The 15659-nt window shown below is 54.8% G+C and overlaps 1 protein-coding gene across 2 annotated transcripts; it reads left to right on the top strand.

The window, feature by feature from the left end:
• Window positions 1-57: 57 nt before the first annotated feature.
• FAM234A (family with sequence similarity 234 member A) lies at window positions 58-13397 on the top strand. Of its 2 annotated transcripts, XM_053364813.1 has the most exons (12): window positions 58-140; window positions 2843-3131; window positions 3226-3345; window positions 3446-3625; window positions 7233-7363; window positions 7524-7656; window positions 7783-7924; window positions 8777-8917; window positions 9631-9706; window positions 10945-11103; window positions 11629-11734; window positions 12289-13397. In XM_053364813.1, exons 2-12 carry the CDS (start codon window positions 2876-2878, stop codon window positions 12498-12500), a joined length of 1656 nt encoding a protein of 551 aa, XP_053220788.1. In that variant the 5' UTR covers window positions 58-140; window positions 2843-2875; the 3' UTR covers window positions 12501-13397. The 2 variants fall into 2 exon arrangements, with proteins under 2 accessions (XP_053220788.1, XP_053220789.1); XM_053364814.1 differs by lacking the exon at window positions 11629-11734 and having other exon boundaries at window positions 12289-12443.
• The last annotated feature ends 2262 nt before the right edge of the window (window positions 13398-15659 follow it).

The following is a 15659-nucleotide window of genomic DNA, read 5'->3' as shown; positions in this document are numbered from 1 at the left end:
CCGTGACGTTAGTGCGCCTCAGCTCCGCCCCCTTGCCGGGCTCCGGAGCGAGCCGGAGCTTGGCGCATGCGCTCTTCCGGCGCTCGCCAGGCCCCGCCCCTCGGCCGGACCGGTCGGAAGGAGCGCCTGCGCCCCTCAAGGTAGGCCGCGGGGGCGCCCCTGTGCATGTGCAGAGCGCCGCCAGGAGCGGGGCAGGGGGCGCTGGAAGGACCCCCGGGCGTGGAGGCGGAGGGAGGGCGCCGACGGGGCTGCCGAGGGGCTCCGCGCCCGGCTCCCCCTGGACGCCCCTTTCGCCTTCCGGGCTCTAGACTACAACTCCCAGCAGCCCCGGCAGGCCGGCCCCGCAGGGGGATCATGGGAGTCGTAGTCCGAAGGCCTGCAGGGCCCGTGGGGGCGCAGGCGGAAGAATTCCCCACCCGCCTCCTCCGGGCGCGACACTCCCAGCCCGGGACGCCCCCCGGGGGCTCCGCGGTCCCGGTCCGGGGGTCCGTCGGCGGCAAAGGAGGATTGGGCCCGTTCCTGGAGGAGGAGGACGCTGCTGGGGGCGGCGAGGCATGACTCTGAGCCGCCTCCAGCAGCAGAGAACATATTATCATTTTTACTAACGTTGCCGTGATGACTAGTATCATTAACTATTTCAACCCATATGACGACTATAATTATTAATTATATTATTAATTATATTACATATAAATATATTATTTGTAGGCACAGCTCATCCTCTAGAATAAAATAGCTTACTGGGGAAATGCCAAAGTTGCCCTTTGGGGTGCCTCAGGGTCAATTTCTGTTGTTGTTGTTTAGTCGTTTAGTCGTGTCCGCCTCTTCGTGACCCCCTGGACCAGAGCACGCCACGCACTCCTGTCTTCCACTGTCTCCCGCAGTTTGGTCAGACTCATGTCTGTAGCTTCGAGAACACTGTCCAACCATCTCGTCCTCCGTCGTCCCCTCCTCCTTGTGCCCTCCATCTTTCCCAACATCAGTGTCTTTTCCAGGGAGTCTTCTCTTCTCATGAGGTGGCCCAAGTCTTGGAGCATCAGCTTCAGGATCTGTCCTTCCAGTGAGCACTCAGGGCTGATTTCCTTCAGAATGGAGAGGTTTGATCTTCTTGCAGTCCATCTCCTCCAGCACCAGAATTCAAAAGCATCAATTCTTCGGCGATCAGCCTTCTTGATGGTCCAGCTCTCACTTCCATACATCACTACTGGGAAAACCATAGCTTTTACTATACGGACCTTTGTTGGCAAGGTGATGTCTCTGCTTTTTAAGATGTTGTCTAGGTTTGCCATCGCCTTTCTCCCAAGGAGCAGGTGTCTTTTAATTTCGTGACTGCTGTCACCATCTGCAGTGATCATGGAGCTCAAGAAAGTAAAATCTCTCACTGCCTCCATTTCTTCCCCTTCTATTTGCCAGGAGGTGATGGGCCCAGTGGCCATGATCTTCGGTTTTTTTGATGTTGAGCTTCAGACCATATTTTGCGCTCTCCTCTTTCACCCTCATTAAAAGGTTCTTTAATTCCTCCTCACTTTCTGCCATCAAGGTTGTGTCATCTGCATATCTGAGGTTGTTGATATTTCTTCCGGCAATCTTAATTCCAGCTTGGGATTCATCCAGCCCAGCCTTTCGCATGATGAATTCTGCATATAAGTTAAATAAGCAGGGAGACAATATACAGCCTTGTCGTACTCCTTTCCCAATTTTGAACCAATCAGTTGTTCCATATTCAGTTCTAACTGTAGCTTCTTGTCCCACATAGAGATTTCTCAGGAGACAGATGAGGTGATCAGGCACTCCCATTTCTTTAAGAACTTGCCATAGTTTGCTGTGGTCGACACAGTCAAAGGCTTTTGCATAGTCAATGAAGCAGAAGTAGATGTCTTTCTGGAACTCTCTAGCTTTCTCCATAATCCAGCGCATGTTTGCAATTTGGTCTCTGGTTCCTCTGCCCCTTCGAAATCCAGCTTGCCCTTCTGGGAGTTCTCGGTCCACATACTGCTTAAGCCTTCCTTGTAGAATTTTAAGCATAACCTTGCTAGCGTGTGAAATGAGTGTAATTGTGCGGTAGTTGGAGCATTCTTTGGCACTGCCCTTCTTTGGGGTTGGGATGTAGACTGATCTTCTCCAAGCCTCTGGCCACTGCTGAGTTTTCCAAATTTGCTGGCATATTGAGTGTAGCACCTTAACAGCATCATCTTTTAAAATTTTAAATAGTTCAGCTGGAATATCATCACTTCCACTGGCCTTGTTATTAGCAGTACTTTCTAAGGCCCATTTGACTTCACTCTCCAGGATGTCTGGCTCAAGGTCAGCAACCACACTACCTGGGGTATATGAGACATCCATTTCTTTCTGGTATAGTTCCTCTGTGTATTCTTGCCACCTCTTCTTGATGTCTTCTGCTTCTGTTAGGTCCTTTCCACTTTTGTCTTTTATTATGGTAATCTTTGTACGAAATTTCTATGGTAGCCCAAATCTCAGTTGTACAGGTGTATGTATATATCTCAATTTTAACTCATGAGCTTTTGCTGCAGTCTGCTCTGATTGTATATTTTATCTTTATGAACGCTGTTTTTATTTGTGTTGTGCAAGCTGGTCTTTGACCATGATAAATATATTATTTTATTATTATTATTATTATTAATTACATTAATTATAATTATTAATTAAAAAACAACTGTGCACAAATGAATTCTGTGCAAACCCCACAAACTGTAGCAATGAAAGCACCGCTCTGAATGCTGTTTGCTGGGCAAGGCTCCCCGCAGGTGTTGGGCTGGCCACTGTGGGTCTGGGCCAGGGTGGCATTTGTTTGGCCTGATCCAGGCCCCCTTGTGTGTGGCAGGATCCGAGCTCCTTCCCCCAAGAGCCAGCTAGGATGGAGAACAAAGACCTGGAAGCCGAGATCCACCCATTGAAGAACGAGGAGGGCAAAGGTCCCGAGGGCCTGGCCAACTGCACCCAGAAGGAAGCGGCCCCCAAGAAGCTCAAGCGGCTCTCGCGATGGCGCACGGCAGCCTTCTTCCTCTCCCTCTTCCTGTGCCTCACAGTGGTGTTTGCCTTCTCCTTTATCATCCCGTGCCCAGTGAGGCCCATTTCCCAAAGGATGTGGAGCAGAACTTACGAGGACGCAGGTGAGTGCGTGGGCGCAGGGGCCGCAGCCGCTCCTGGGGGCCCACGGGTGCTTGTGGCCCGTCACTGAAGCCCCCCATTCTGGCCTCTTTGCAGCAACCTACGCGTTCCTGGCCATGCAGGACGTCAACAAGGACCGGGTCCAGGATGTCCTCTTTGCCTTCAAGGCTGCCAGTGCCAGCAGCAACAGCACAAACAGCTCTTGTGCCAGCCAAGGTGAGGGTTCCTGGGGTTTGAGCGGCTCTGCAGAGGCTGCTCCTGGGGGGGGGAGGGGAGGAGGCCACAGGGGCTTAATGGGCTGCTCCTCTTCCTCCAGGCTTGGCCTCCCCCTGTGCCTTCCTGGCCGCTCATTCGGGCACCAACGGCAGCACGCTCTGGCAGAGGCCTGTCGCCCAAGAGCTCCTGCTGATGGACTGCTCCGGGGAGCAGGATCACACCCCAGCCTGCTTCATTGTAGGGGAGCCGGACATCCTGGCAGCCATCGACTTGGAGACAGGTAGGCAGGTGTCCAGCAGCCCCTTGCCCAGAGCGTCACAGCCAGAGACATACAGGCAACCTTCCTGTTGCGACAAGGGGGTTGGGGGGGTTGTCTTGCCAAAGGCAAGGTGGTTCCTTTCAAATGAGATTAATGAGCAATACAAAATACGCAAGTGAGTGAGAAAATTAAAAAAAAAATTATTCTAAAACAGCAAGCAGTACAGTGGTACCTCAGGTTAAATGCTTAATTCGTTCCGGAGGTCCGTTCTTAACCTGAAACTGTTCTTAACCTGAAGCACCACTTTAGCTAATGGGACCTCCTGCTGCCGCCACACCGCCAGAGCACGATTTCTGTTCTCATCCTGAAGCAAAGTTCTTAACCTGAAGCACTATTTCTGGGTTAGCGGAGTCTGTAACCTGAAGCATATGTAATCTGAAGCGTATGTAACCCGAGGTACCACTGTATATCCACACCAAGCATGCACTTCAATCTGCCACTTGGAAACCCTCAAGAAGCGGCGAAGCGACTCCCCCAGGTAGCCTCAGTTTGCAGGGCCCTGCAGCCGATTAGTCCGTGCACAAGCTTCAGAGAAACTATGCCCAAACTGTCCCATTTTATAGATAGCCACCCCCTCCCAATGCCTCACTTTCTCAAAACAAGGTCCAACATCAAAGAAGGTACCCAGCATTATTTTGGGATGCGTCCAAGGGAACAGGGGCAATTGGCAGGCCCCCAGCTGGCTCCAGCCCACCGGCCGGCAGCCGGGCGAACTCTGGTCCTCGGATCAGCATGTAACTGCGACCCGAGCTTCAGAAGCCAGGCATGCAAGCCAGCAGAGATAAGAACTCTTTGCAACGGAAGGGCAGAGAGAGGCTGTGTAAAGCGTATTTACAGGCATTTTATTCAGCATCAGGACAGAGGAAAAACATGTCTGCACCCCTTCGTGTCCAAGCAAACAGCATAAGCAAAAGCTATACACACAACGGACGTTTCCAGTAGGCTGTGCTGGAATGTAAACAGGCATGTGACACACAACAGTCATGCCTGTTCCTCTTAAGGTGGAATGGAATATCGTAACACGTCCTCCACAGCTGATTAAGGGAGCTGCATGTGGGGCTTCTCCCAATGTTCCCAGGACACTAAAGACTGTTCTCACACCATCAAAAAACTGAACAAGAGCAAGGGAGGGAGAAGGAACAGAGGAGGCAGGAAGGGCTCTGTGTCACTAGCTCCTCAATACCTTTTGTCTTCCGGCTGCATTTCTCCATTCTCATGAAGGAGTGGAACAGGTCTCAGTGTTTCAATTTCTGGGAATGGAGTTGAGAGATGACCTAACCTGGGGAGAAAACAGCAAAGACCTGATGAAGAGAGCACAGCAGAGGTTATATTTTCTGAGAATCCTCCGGAAAAACAATCTCTCAAAGGACCTGTTGATGGCATTTTACCATTGTACTGCGGAGAGTGTATTAACTTATGGTCTGTGTGTGTGGTTTGGGAGCTGCACGGTCAGGGGAAAAGACAATGCTGTCCAGGGTTGTAAAAACTGCGGAGAGAATAATTGGGTGCACTCTTCCCACCTTGGATCAAATCTATGCTGCCAGGTGCCATAAGAAAGCAGCAGAGATAGCGCAGGATTGTGCACACCCCGGAAATGATCTCTTTCAGCTTCTGCCTTCTGGAAGAAGGTACAGGGTTATAAAGACCAGGACTAGCCCCCTGAGAAAGTGTTTGTACCCAAATGCAATTCTGGTTTTAAACGCAGTACAGTATAAGAAGTCCCTATAGGAGTACCGTATTTTGCGCCCCATAGGACGCACCGCCCCATAAGACGCACCTAGTTTTTTTGGGGGGGGGAATAAAGAAAATTTTTTTATTTCCCCCCCAGGCGTGGGGCTGGCGTGGGGGAAGCCCGAGCTTCCCCCGACCCAAGCCCCCAGAACAGGCTGCTGCCTGCAAGCCTTGCGAGCCCGGCCGGACCTCCCGCTGGGCGCGGGAGGCTTGCGGACACCTTCCCGAAGCACGGGGCGTCCTCCAGAGAGATCGCCCCGTGCTTCGGGATGCAGGCTGCCGCCCCAAACCTCGCGCGCCTGGCGGGATCTCCCGGCGGGCGCGCGAGGCTTGCGGACACCTTGCCCGAAGCACGGGGCGTCCTCCGGAGATCGCCCCATGCTTCGGGATGCAGGCTGCCACCCCAAGCCTCGCACGCCTGGCCGGACCTCCAGCTGGGCGCGGGAGGCTTGCGGACACCTTCCCGAAGCACGGGGCGTCCTCCGGAGGGCGCCCCATGCTTTGGGATGCAGGCTGCCGCCCCAAGCCTTGCGAGCCCGGCCGGACCTCCCGCTGGGCGCGGGAGGCTTGCAGACACCTTCCCGAAGCACATGGCATCCTCCGGAAGGCGCCCCGTGCTTCGGGATGCAGGCTGCCGCCCCAAGCCTCGCACGCCTGGCCGGACCTCCCGCCGGGCGTGGGAGGCTTGTGGACACCTTCCCGAAGCACGGGGCGTCCTCCGGAGGGCGCCCCGGGCTCCTGGCTGCAGGCTGCTGCCCGCAAGCCTTGCGAGCCCGCGGGAACTCCCCCGGGCTCACAAGGCTTGCGGATAGCTTCCTGAAGCCTGGAGAGCAAGAGGGGTCGGTGCGCACCGATGCCCCTCGCTCTCCAGGCTTCAGCGAAAGCCTGCATTCGCCCCATAGGACGCACACACATTTCCCCTTCAGTTTTGGAGGGGGAAAAGTGCGTCCTATAGGGCGAAAAATACGGTATATTGTATTTTAAAATGGGGTTTCAGAGTTTTTAGGGGGGTTGAATGTCTTATGTAGATTTTTCAATTTCATTGTTCTGCATGGGACAATGACAATACAGATATCGTATCGAGTGAGGAGCACCCATCCCACTGACGGGGCACCTTTGCATCCTGCAAGTGGGCTGGCGCTAAGTTAACTGGACGCAGCTTTGCTCTGGGCAGCAACAGTGAGATTCCGTTCCGCTCAGACAGACAAGAGAGCTGCCTGCTGGATCAGCCCCAGGAAGGATCAGCGACTGAGTGGCCACTTGAGTCTACTTCCGTGAGCTCCGCTCTGCGATTGGGTGCCAGAGCCTGCTCCGCTGCCGTCCACCTTTATGCCAAAGCCAGGAGATCATTGGAGCTCCTGTCTTCTCCTCCCTGGCCCAAATAGGACTAATTTAGCCAGCTAGCCCTGGTGATCATCTAATGTTTATTGGATGGATTTCCCCCTTAAATTGATTTTTAAATTTCTGAATTTATTGTTATCCACGTTTTATAGTGTCTTTTATGCTGTTTTTTGTTGCATCAATTAAGTGTTTTAAATTTGTTGTTGGCCGCCCTGAGCCCGGTTTTCTGAACCGGGAAGGACGGGGCATAAATACAAATTTATTATTATTATTATTATTATTATTATTATTATTATTATTATTATTATCATTTCTATTCTAGCCCATATTCTGTGTTCCAAAACAGAAAGTGGGCAAGAGGGAAGGAAAGGCAGAGTTGTGGCCGGGAGTGTGAGTTGGCTGCCATGGCCAAGGCCCCAAAACGCTGGGAACTGTGGTTCTTTGTCCCCTTCCTCCAATCACCCCACGAGGCCCTTGCTTCCTGCTTATTCCTCAGGCCAGACTCTCTGGAATGAGGCTGCCAACCTCAGGCCTAATTCGACAGTGCTGAGTCCATTGCTGAAGATCCCAGATGTCGACGGAGACAGCACCTCTGACCTTTTGGTCTTCGTTGAGACAGGAGAGGAGGTGAGCTTAAATAACTATAGATAACTATAGCGAGGAAACTTGGCATTTCTTCAGCATTGCCATGCAAGCCTCTTTAAGACTGAGCAGGCAGTGGCGACGGCAGGATAGCTCAGCTTCCTCCCCAGGCGCAAGAATCCCATGGCCTTCGCTTGCTCTGCAGATTCAAGCCCACTTCTATTCAGGGAAACATGGCACCCAGATTGGATCCGTTGGGACCTTACATCTTCCGGGAAGAGTCGGCCACCTCATGCAAGTCACTCCAAAGGGCTCCCACTACGTGCTGCTGTACACAGGTGAGTCCTTCCCCCTCCGGAGTCTTGGCCCAGGGGTCCCTGCCAAGGGCGGGGTCCTCTATGGAGAAGGGCTGTCCTGAGACAATCTTTGGAGTCTTGGCTCACCCGACTCCCTTCCTCCCTCAGCAAAGGCCCTTTACGCCTACTCTCTGAAAGCGCTGTGCCAGATGGCGTTCAGCTCTACTGCCCACAGCAGCTCTGGTCTGACGGAAGATCCACTCTGGGAGATGGCGATCGACAGCGCCACGCGCCAAATCACCTTGCTCAGGTACCGCTTGTAGGGCTTCCAGCAGGGGCGGGAGGCAGGGTTGAGCATTGGGGGGCTTGGGGAGAATACGTAGCGTTCAGAGCAAGCCGGATGGGAACTTGGGAAGAACTCAGTTCATAGGAAGGGGCATGTCTGAGAGCAGCAAGTGGGGTTGAGAGAGAGAGAGGTGGTGTTGCTGTGAGCCAAAAAGTCGCCAGTTCAGTTGGTGACCTTGTATTAGGAAGCCCCAGTGCTTTGTTTCTTAGAAAATGTTTAGGGGTACTCTCATTTTGACTCAAGTTCAAACCAAGAAAAATAAATATGGTAAATGGACAAAAGTACAAAGAACATGCATGACAGTGGGAAAGGAAGCCGCCATCAGAGGTGGTAACAACAAAATGGACCAATCACTGTGCTAGATTCCAACTCCTACTTCACACATTAAACACCCGCTTCCGTCTGAGACTCAGGAAACACCATGAGAGGAAATGAGGCTGCCATCGGAGGGAGCAGCAGAACTGACGATTCACCAGGCTAGAGAAGAAACTAATTTTTTTAAATAAAAATTAGTTTATTCCCCCGTTAGATTCACAAAATGTTTAGAGGTATGCGTACCCCCAGAAAAAAAACACTGGGAAGCCCCCACCTGTAATACGGAAATACTGGCCCACCTCGCATGGTTGTTGTAAGTTCTACAGAGAAGAAGGTGCTTCTTTCCCTTCGTCAGAAGATCCCGTCTTCTGGGGGGTCAGGAGGGCAATGGGGGTCTCTCCCCGCCAGCCTCCTCTTGCCCTCTTTGGTGTCAGCTGGCACAAGCGCCCCCTGCAGGCCCAGCTGAGCAATGACCAGCACTCTCGGTCCCTCCCTGTTTAGCACGGGAGAAATCCGCTACCTGACAAAGATGCCTGTGTCTTCGAGCGCTGATTTTCTGGTTTCAAGATCGAACATGATTGAGCTGGTGGACGGGCAGCACTTGGGCTCGATGTGGGTTACAGAGACACCCCACATCCTAAGGTAAGGGGTGCCAGCTTCTGCCAACAACCATGACCTGCGAGGTCCGACTCTGGCTTGTGCCTCATCCTAAGAGGTGCAGGGAGAGTGGCCTGAGCTGTGACTTCGCACGGGAGGGAGAGGGAAAAGGAGGGCAGGCCAGCCGGTAGTTTTGCCATGCGTGAGGCTCTGAGCAATTACCGTATTTTTTGCTCTATAAGACTCACTTTTTCCCTCCTAAAAAGTAAGGGGAAATGTGTGTGCGTCTTATGGAGCGAATGCAGGCTGCGCAGCTATCCCAGAAGCCAGAACAGCAAGAGGGATTGCTGCTTTCACTGCACAGCAATCCCTCTTGCTGTTCTGGCTTCTGAGATTCAGAATATTTTTTTTCTTGTTTTCCTCCTCCCAAAACTAGGTGTGTCTTGTGGCCTGTTGCATCTTATAGAGCGAAAAATACGGTAATTGCAGGTGGGCTTCGCAGCCCAGAGGAATTTGCCAACAGTGCTCCTGAGCGCAGGCAGAATGCCCAAGGGAAGAGAAGGGCTTATGCAGCTGGGAAGGGAGCGGGGGCTTCCCCACAGCTTTCTGGAGATAAATCCCTTTCTCCACTTCCCGCTTTAACCAACGATTTCTTCCCCCTTTTCTGGAAGGATGGGGTGGAGGAGGGAGAGGTCCAGTGTGCCGGTCAGGGCTGCTGGGAATGGCTCCTTCAGCTCCTTCTCATCTCCCTCTTGCAGCGAACCTGTGCTTGGAGCCTACAGGCCGGACGAGGTCGACGTTATCGTTATGAGCAGAGACTCTTCCAGGAAGAAGGTTTGTTTAAAGGCCCACAGCCACATGGAGTCCCTTGCAGCAAAGGCAGAGTTTTATGATCCATTTCTTTTATCAATTAAATTCAAATGCCGCCTTCATCTGAGGGTCACAGGGTGGTTTACCGGGGGAAGAAGAGCAGCCCTGATCAGGAAAGTTTTTAATGTCTGGCATTTTATTATTATTTTTATTTTGCTGGAAGCTGCCCAGAGTGGCTGGGGAAACCAGCCAGATGGGCAGGGCTTAAACAAGAAAATTATCATCATAAAAATGCGCAGCACAGTAGCAAGCAAGAATGATGCCTTCGGCCCCCTGGGGCCCTGCCCCCCCCCCCATTAAAAAGGCCATAGAGGAATGTTTTTGCCTGGTGCCGAAAGACACGTGAAGCAGGCGCCAGGCAAGCCTTTCTGGGGAGAACATCCCACAAACGGAAAACACCACGAAAAAGGACTGTCCTTGTGTTGCCACCCTCCAGACCTTGTGAAGTAGGGGTGTGGGGCACAGAAAGAAGGGCCTCGGGTGACAGTCGCAGGGTCTCGGTCAGTTCGTATGGGGAGAGGCAGTCCTTGGGGCATTGAAGGCTTTTAAACCAGTCCTTCGAATTGGGCCCCAAAACTGATGGGCAGCCAGTGCAGTTGGGCCAGAGTTGGCAATACATGCTCAGACCGCCTTGCCCTGCTGAGCATCGTGGCCACTGAATTCTGCAGCAGCTGAAGTTTCCAAAGCATCTTCAGAGGCAGCCCCAGGTGTGCCGCATTGCAGTAACCTAACCTGGAGGTTACAGGAGGACAGATGACAGAGGTTAGGCTGTCCCAGTGCAGGTGGGGGTGCGGCTGGGCCACCAGCCAAAGCTGAAGGAGGCCCCAAGCGACAGCAGTGCACCCAGGAGGACCCCAAGTCGCATACCTGCTCCTTCAGAGAGAGAGTCACCCCCTCAAAAGCGCCACCTCCCACCCTCAGGGCTTTGGTGGCTCCTTAAAGATGAGCAAATCAGTTGTGGCACAACCTCTGGTGAAGGAGGGTCCGCTTAATCAGATCCGAAGTTACGCATTTTATAGGTGTGATGGTTAGGCTTGGTGCTGGTCTGCCATGGAGCAGCTTCTGGGTGCTGAGAGCCTTTGCCTCGCCCAGCACCCCGTGGCAGAAGCGCCCGGAGGGGCTCCTTGGGGGCAGGGGCTGTGGAGAAGAGCGCTGAGGACCTGAAAAGGCAGCACCCTCTAAGGTGGGCCTCTTCTCCGCAGGTCATGGTCATGGAAGGCACCTCCGGAGACATCGAGTGGGAGGCCGACCTGCAGCTGCTCTCGGGCGCCGACAGCCCCCGGCCGGCCACCCTGTCCACCTTCGACCGCAGATCGGTCTTCCTCTTCTGGGGCCTGTACCAGAGGGACGCAAACGGAACGGTAAGCGGAGGGTGGCATGCTGTAGCAGGAAGGGAATGCAAAGAAACTGTTCCTTCTGCCAGCTGGCTTTGGATGGGGGGGTAGCTGAATGGAATTTGCCTTTAGGAATCTCTAGCTCAGTTGCTAGAGCATGAGACTCTTAACCCCATGGTCGTCGGTTTGAGCCCCATGTTGGGCAAAAGAGTGGACTTTGCATGCAGTTGGACTAACGACCTTTGTGCTTCCTCCCAACTCCACTGCAGTTCCATGAAAGCCCCCTGAACCCCAAACACCAGCCTTCCCACATGTCTGGCTTTGTGTGCCCGGGGCGACAGTCACACTGGCATAGAGTTGCCCCAGTGCCCCTGCCCCTCTCCTCTGCCACCACATAACAGAATCGCCATCCCTAATTGCCACAACCTCACCAGCGCACATTTCATGCAGGGAATGCGCTGCCTCCGTGTGTTATGGGGGGGGTCTTGCTGGCGGGGCCTGCTCTGCGCAGTTTGCCCTTGCCTGCAGCTCTCTCTTCTCTCTTGGCGCCAGGGGTCCTGGGACGGCGCCCAGCAGCAACTGTACCTGTTCCACCCCGCCTTGCCCAATGTCCTCCTGGAGACGAGCAACGTCACGGAGCACATCGTGGCCTTTGAGGGTAAGTCGGTGTCACGGTCCGGTTCCCATGCAATCGAAGTCCCGGCAAGGTGGCGGGGTGGGAGCAGGAACGGGCATCCAGAAGCCAGGATTCAGGAAGTCAAGGGTCTGAGGGTCAGGAAGCAAGGAGTCAAGAAGTCAGGGGTCCGAGGATCAAGAAGCAAGGAGTCAAGAAGCCAAGGTTCAAGGATCAGGAAGCAAGAAGCCAAACGCAGTAAGGCAGGAAGTGTGTTGCTGTGGCAAAGAGCCGAAGGGAAATGCTGACCTTATAACCCTTCCCAGCTCTTGCCACCAGGTGCAGTGAGTTACCAATCTGCCTCACCTGTGCGGCCACGCCTTGCCTCTTCAGAACAAACTTAGGTAGGCCCCAGTCCTGCAAAGTCCTGTTGGTCACAGGGCCTGGCTCCTGCACGCACTCCTGACAGTTGGGGGCCTCCTTAGGCTAGCTGGGCGGCTGTGAGAAGGAGGAGGCTGCCGCTGCTGCTGCTGCTGCTGCTGCTGCTGCTGCTGCTGCCGCCGCCTACCCCCCAATCCTTCACCCTCTTTCACTTCCAGGGGTGCTCTTTGAGCGGAGCCGCCACGCCTGCTACGTGCTCCTGACGGGGCCCCAGGTAGGGCAGGGCCCCGGGCAAGTGATGCTGTCGAAGTGGAAGCTGAAGGAGGCCATCGCCGGCAGCCGCGTGATCTGGCTCAACCAGGTGGCGCAGAACAGCGAGCAGAGCGTCCGGGAGCGCTTCCTCAGGATGAGGTACCGCAGCCCCCAGTGAGCGCCGGCAAGACTGGGATGCAGGGAGAGGACGACCCCGGGGGACCCGAGGCCGGCAGAGGCTTCCCGCAGCGCCAGAAGGCAGAGAAGAGCCACCGCAAGGCTGACGATGGGCAGGGCTGGCATGGCGGGAGGGGCAGAGGCGGCCTTCCCAGCGCTGCTCCTCGCCCGCACCCAGGGCCCTTTCCCTGGGGGATTCCTGCTGCAAAGGCTCCCTCTCTCTGTCTTTGGGGAGGCCTGGATTGGGGGGCGGGCAAGCATGGGGCCCCTTGACTGGCACTGGAAGGCTCCCCCACCAATGGACCCTCCTGCGGGGAGGAGAGGGCTCAGCACCCCGCACTTCACTGGGGTTGATGTCTGCAGCCCCCACTCCCATGGCTGCCCAGCTCCTCCTTCCTCCCTCTCTCGCTGCTGCCTCCACCGGCTGGGAGCCAGCAGGGAACCAGGGAGTCGTTTGGGGGTGGGGGCCTTGAGAGCTCAGTGGGACCCTGGCCTGCAGCACTCAGGGGCAGCAGCCTGGGGGCGCTGGGGGGCTCTCCCTTGCTCCCCCTTCCCCAGGCACCTGCCTTGCCACCCTGCTGGCCTTGGCTTCAGGCCCCACTTGGCGCAGGGAGGAGGAAGGGGGTTGGCTGCTTTGCTAGGGGAAGGGCCCCAAACCCGCCCCCCACAGCATCCTTTGCCCAGGCGGCCCACCCCCAACCGCCAGGACTGGAACCGACGTGGCTGCTTTTCCGCCTTCGGGGATTTCTCGAAGGGTTTTCCTTTGGGCTTTGGTGGTGGAGGTTTCGCACACAGGGCCACCTCTTGCGCCTGAGGAGGCGGGGACTTGGCCAGCTCGCTGCTGCTGCTGCTGCTGCTGCTACTGTGGTTTCAATAAATCCTGGTTCCTTGTCCACAACCTCCGTTTTCGTTCTATCTTGGGGCTCCTGCATTCGGTCGCCAGAATGAACTGGGCCCCCAAACCTGTGGCATTCACTTGGGGGGGGGGAGGAAGGAGGCGCAATGGGCAGAGGCCCCTCCTCTTGACACCCTCTCCCCCTGCCCATGCTCTCTCGGGGATGAAGAGCCCGTGGCTCGCTTGCACCCCAGGCCCAAATTCAAATCCTCCAGACTGGCAAGGAGAATCCGGTGACCTGGTTATATGCCACTCCTGTTTGGGGGTGGGGGTTTCAAAGAGAGACCTCTGTGTGGCAGGGGTGCCTCCTCCTTCGCTCCAATAAGCCCTTAGGTACCTGGAAGCATCTCTTGACGCAAGAGGGGAGTGTTGGCAGTCCTGCTAAGTCCTGGGTCGGCCATCCCCTTGCCTCCTCCTGGGCTCAGGCAAGCAAAAGGACCTCTGTCCTTCGGCAGAGTTTTCCCTGTGCAGGTTTTCAGTGCAGCCCTTGGTCCCTACGGCTGCTGCTGCCTACGCTGCCAGGCAGGAGTCGTCCAAGGAGCCAGAGCTTGGCTGGGAGAGGCTGACGGGAAAGGGCTTCTGCATGCCAAGCAGCCGCTCTGCTCCTGCACTTTGTTTCACGCTGCATCCCCTGGGAGCAGGAGCTGGAGGAGGAGTCCCTCCGTGAAGGCTACTGCAATTAATCCAGAATGCGGCATCCAGACTGGTGACTGGAGCAGCCGCCGGGACCACATAACACCGGTCCTGAGAGATCTGCATTGGCTCCCAGGACGTTTCCAAGCACAATTCAAAGTGTTGGTGCTGACCTTGAAAGCCCTAAACAACCTCAGCCCAGTAGACCTGAAGGAGCGTCTCCACCCCCATCATTCAGCCTGGACACTGAGATCCAGTGCCAAGGGCCTTCTGGCGGTTCCCTCATTGCAAGAAGCGAAGCTATAGGGAACCAGGCAGAGGGCCTTCTCGGTGGTGGTGCCTGCCCTGTGGAACGCCCTCTCTTCAGATGTGAAGGAAATAAGCAGCTCTCTTATCTTTAAAATACATCTGAAGGCAGCCCTGTTCAGGGAAGTTTTTAAGATTTAGTGCTGTATTGTTTTTAACACTCGATTGGGAGCCGTCCCAGAGTGGCTGGGGAAACTCAGCCAGATGGGCGGGGTATAAATAATAAATTATTACTATTATTACTATTATTATTACTATTATTATTATTACTATTATTATTACTATTATTATTATTATTATTATTATTATTATTATTATAGTGGCACCAGAAAAAGAGCCACAGCAGAAACTGCAGAAGCAGGTTTTGGCCCTGGCACCAGGGGCTTGGCTTGCCCCCCTCAGCTGTGCATGTGTGCACACACACACACACACACACACACACAACCCCCCACGTCCCTGTTGTGCAGCCAGAGGGGGTCCCGGCAGAGCTGCTCCTGGCTGACTTCCAGCCCTCAGCCCCCATCTGCTCCGAAAGTGCTTTACTGGCATCTGTTCAGCGGTGGCGGCAGCATGCCACGCTGGGATTAGCGAGAGGGAAACTGCAGCAGTGCCAGGCTAAGAGGATGCCCTGCCCCACTTTCCCCCAGGCATGAGGGCTGGGGGGCCAGGCAGAAATGTTGGGGGCAAAGCGGCCCTCTTGCGCCGCACGCCTGCCAGGGGAATGAGTGAGACTCGGCTGCAACCCCCTGCTCAAAGATGGGGCCAAGTGGGGTTTTAAGGCTCTCCGGGTTCTGCTGGGGAAATGCAATGGGAGAGCGGAGCTTTGCAGCCCCTACTAATCTCCTTACTGGGCAGATGGCAAATACCTCCCAAGCCCCAGAAATGCGGAAAGATCCTCGCAGGGGATTTGGGGCTGGGGGGGGGCATGGAGCAGATGGACATGGCCAGTCCCTGAGCTCTTTGATTATCTTCCCCAAGGGCTACATGGGTGTTAGAATTGTAGAGTTGGTAACCTCAAGGTTGGGGTGCTGCAACGCGTTCTGTGTAGGGCTGCCTCTGAAGACGGTTTGGAAACTTCAGCTGGCGCAGAATTCAGCGGCCAGCTTGCTCAGCGGAGCAAGACGGTTTCAGCATCTTACACTGATCCTGGTCTGACTGCACTGGCTACCGATTAGTTTCTGGGTCCAATTCCAAGTGCTGGTTTTGACCTATAAAGCCTTAAACGGCTCAGGGCGGCAATACCTCAAGAACCACCTCTTTCCATATGAACCCTGAGATCATCTTCTTAGGCCCTCCCTGTTTGCCACCCCCTCGAGAAGTCCAGAG

Source organism: Podarcis raffonei, chromosome 14, assembly GCF_027172205.1.
Source record: "Podarcis raffonei isolate rPodRaf1 chromosome 14, rPodRaf1.pri, whole genome shotgun sequence".
Lineage (NCBI taxonomy): Eukaryota > Metazoa > Chordata > Lepidosauria > Squamata > Lacertidae > Podarcis > Podarcis raffonei.
Note: the sequence above shows the minus strand (reverse complement) of the source record. Positions and strands in the feature narration are given on the sequence as shown.

What these genes read in the sequence shown, in the direction of transcription:
- FAM234A (XM_053364813.1), top strand. Translation starts at nt 2,876, where the DNA reads ATGGAGAACAAAGACCTGGAAGCCGAGATCCACCCATTGAAGAACGAG. An exon ending in CAGAACTTACGAGGACGCAG is followed by an intron (nt 3,132 to 3,225) that starts GTGAGTGCGTGG and finishes GCCTCTTTGCAG; the next exon opens with CAACCTACGCGTTCCTGGCC. An exon ending in CGCCAAATCACCTTGCTCAG is followed by an intron (nt 7,925 to 8,776) that starts GTACCGCTTGTA and finishes CTCCCTGTTTAG; the next exon opens with CACGGGAGAAATCCGCTACC.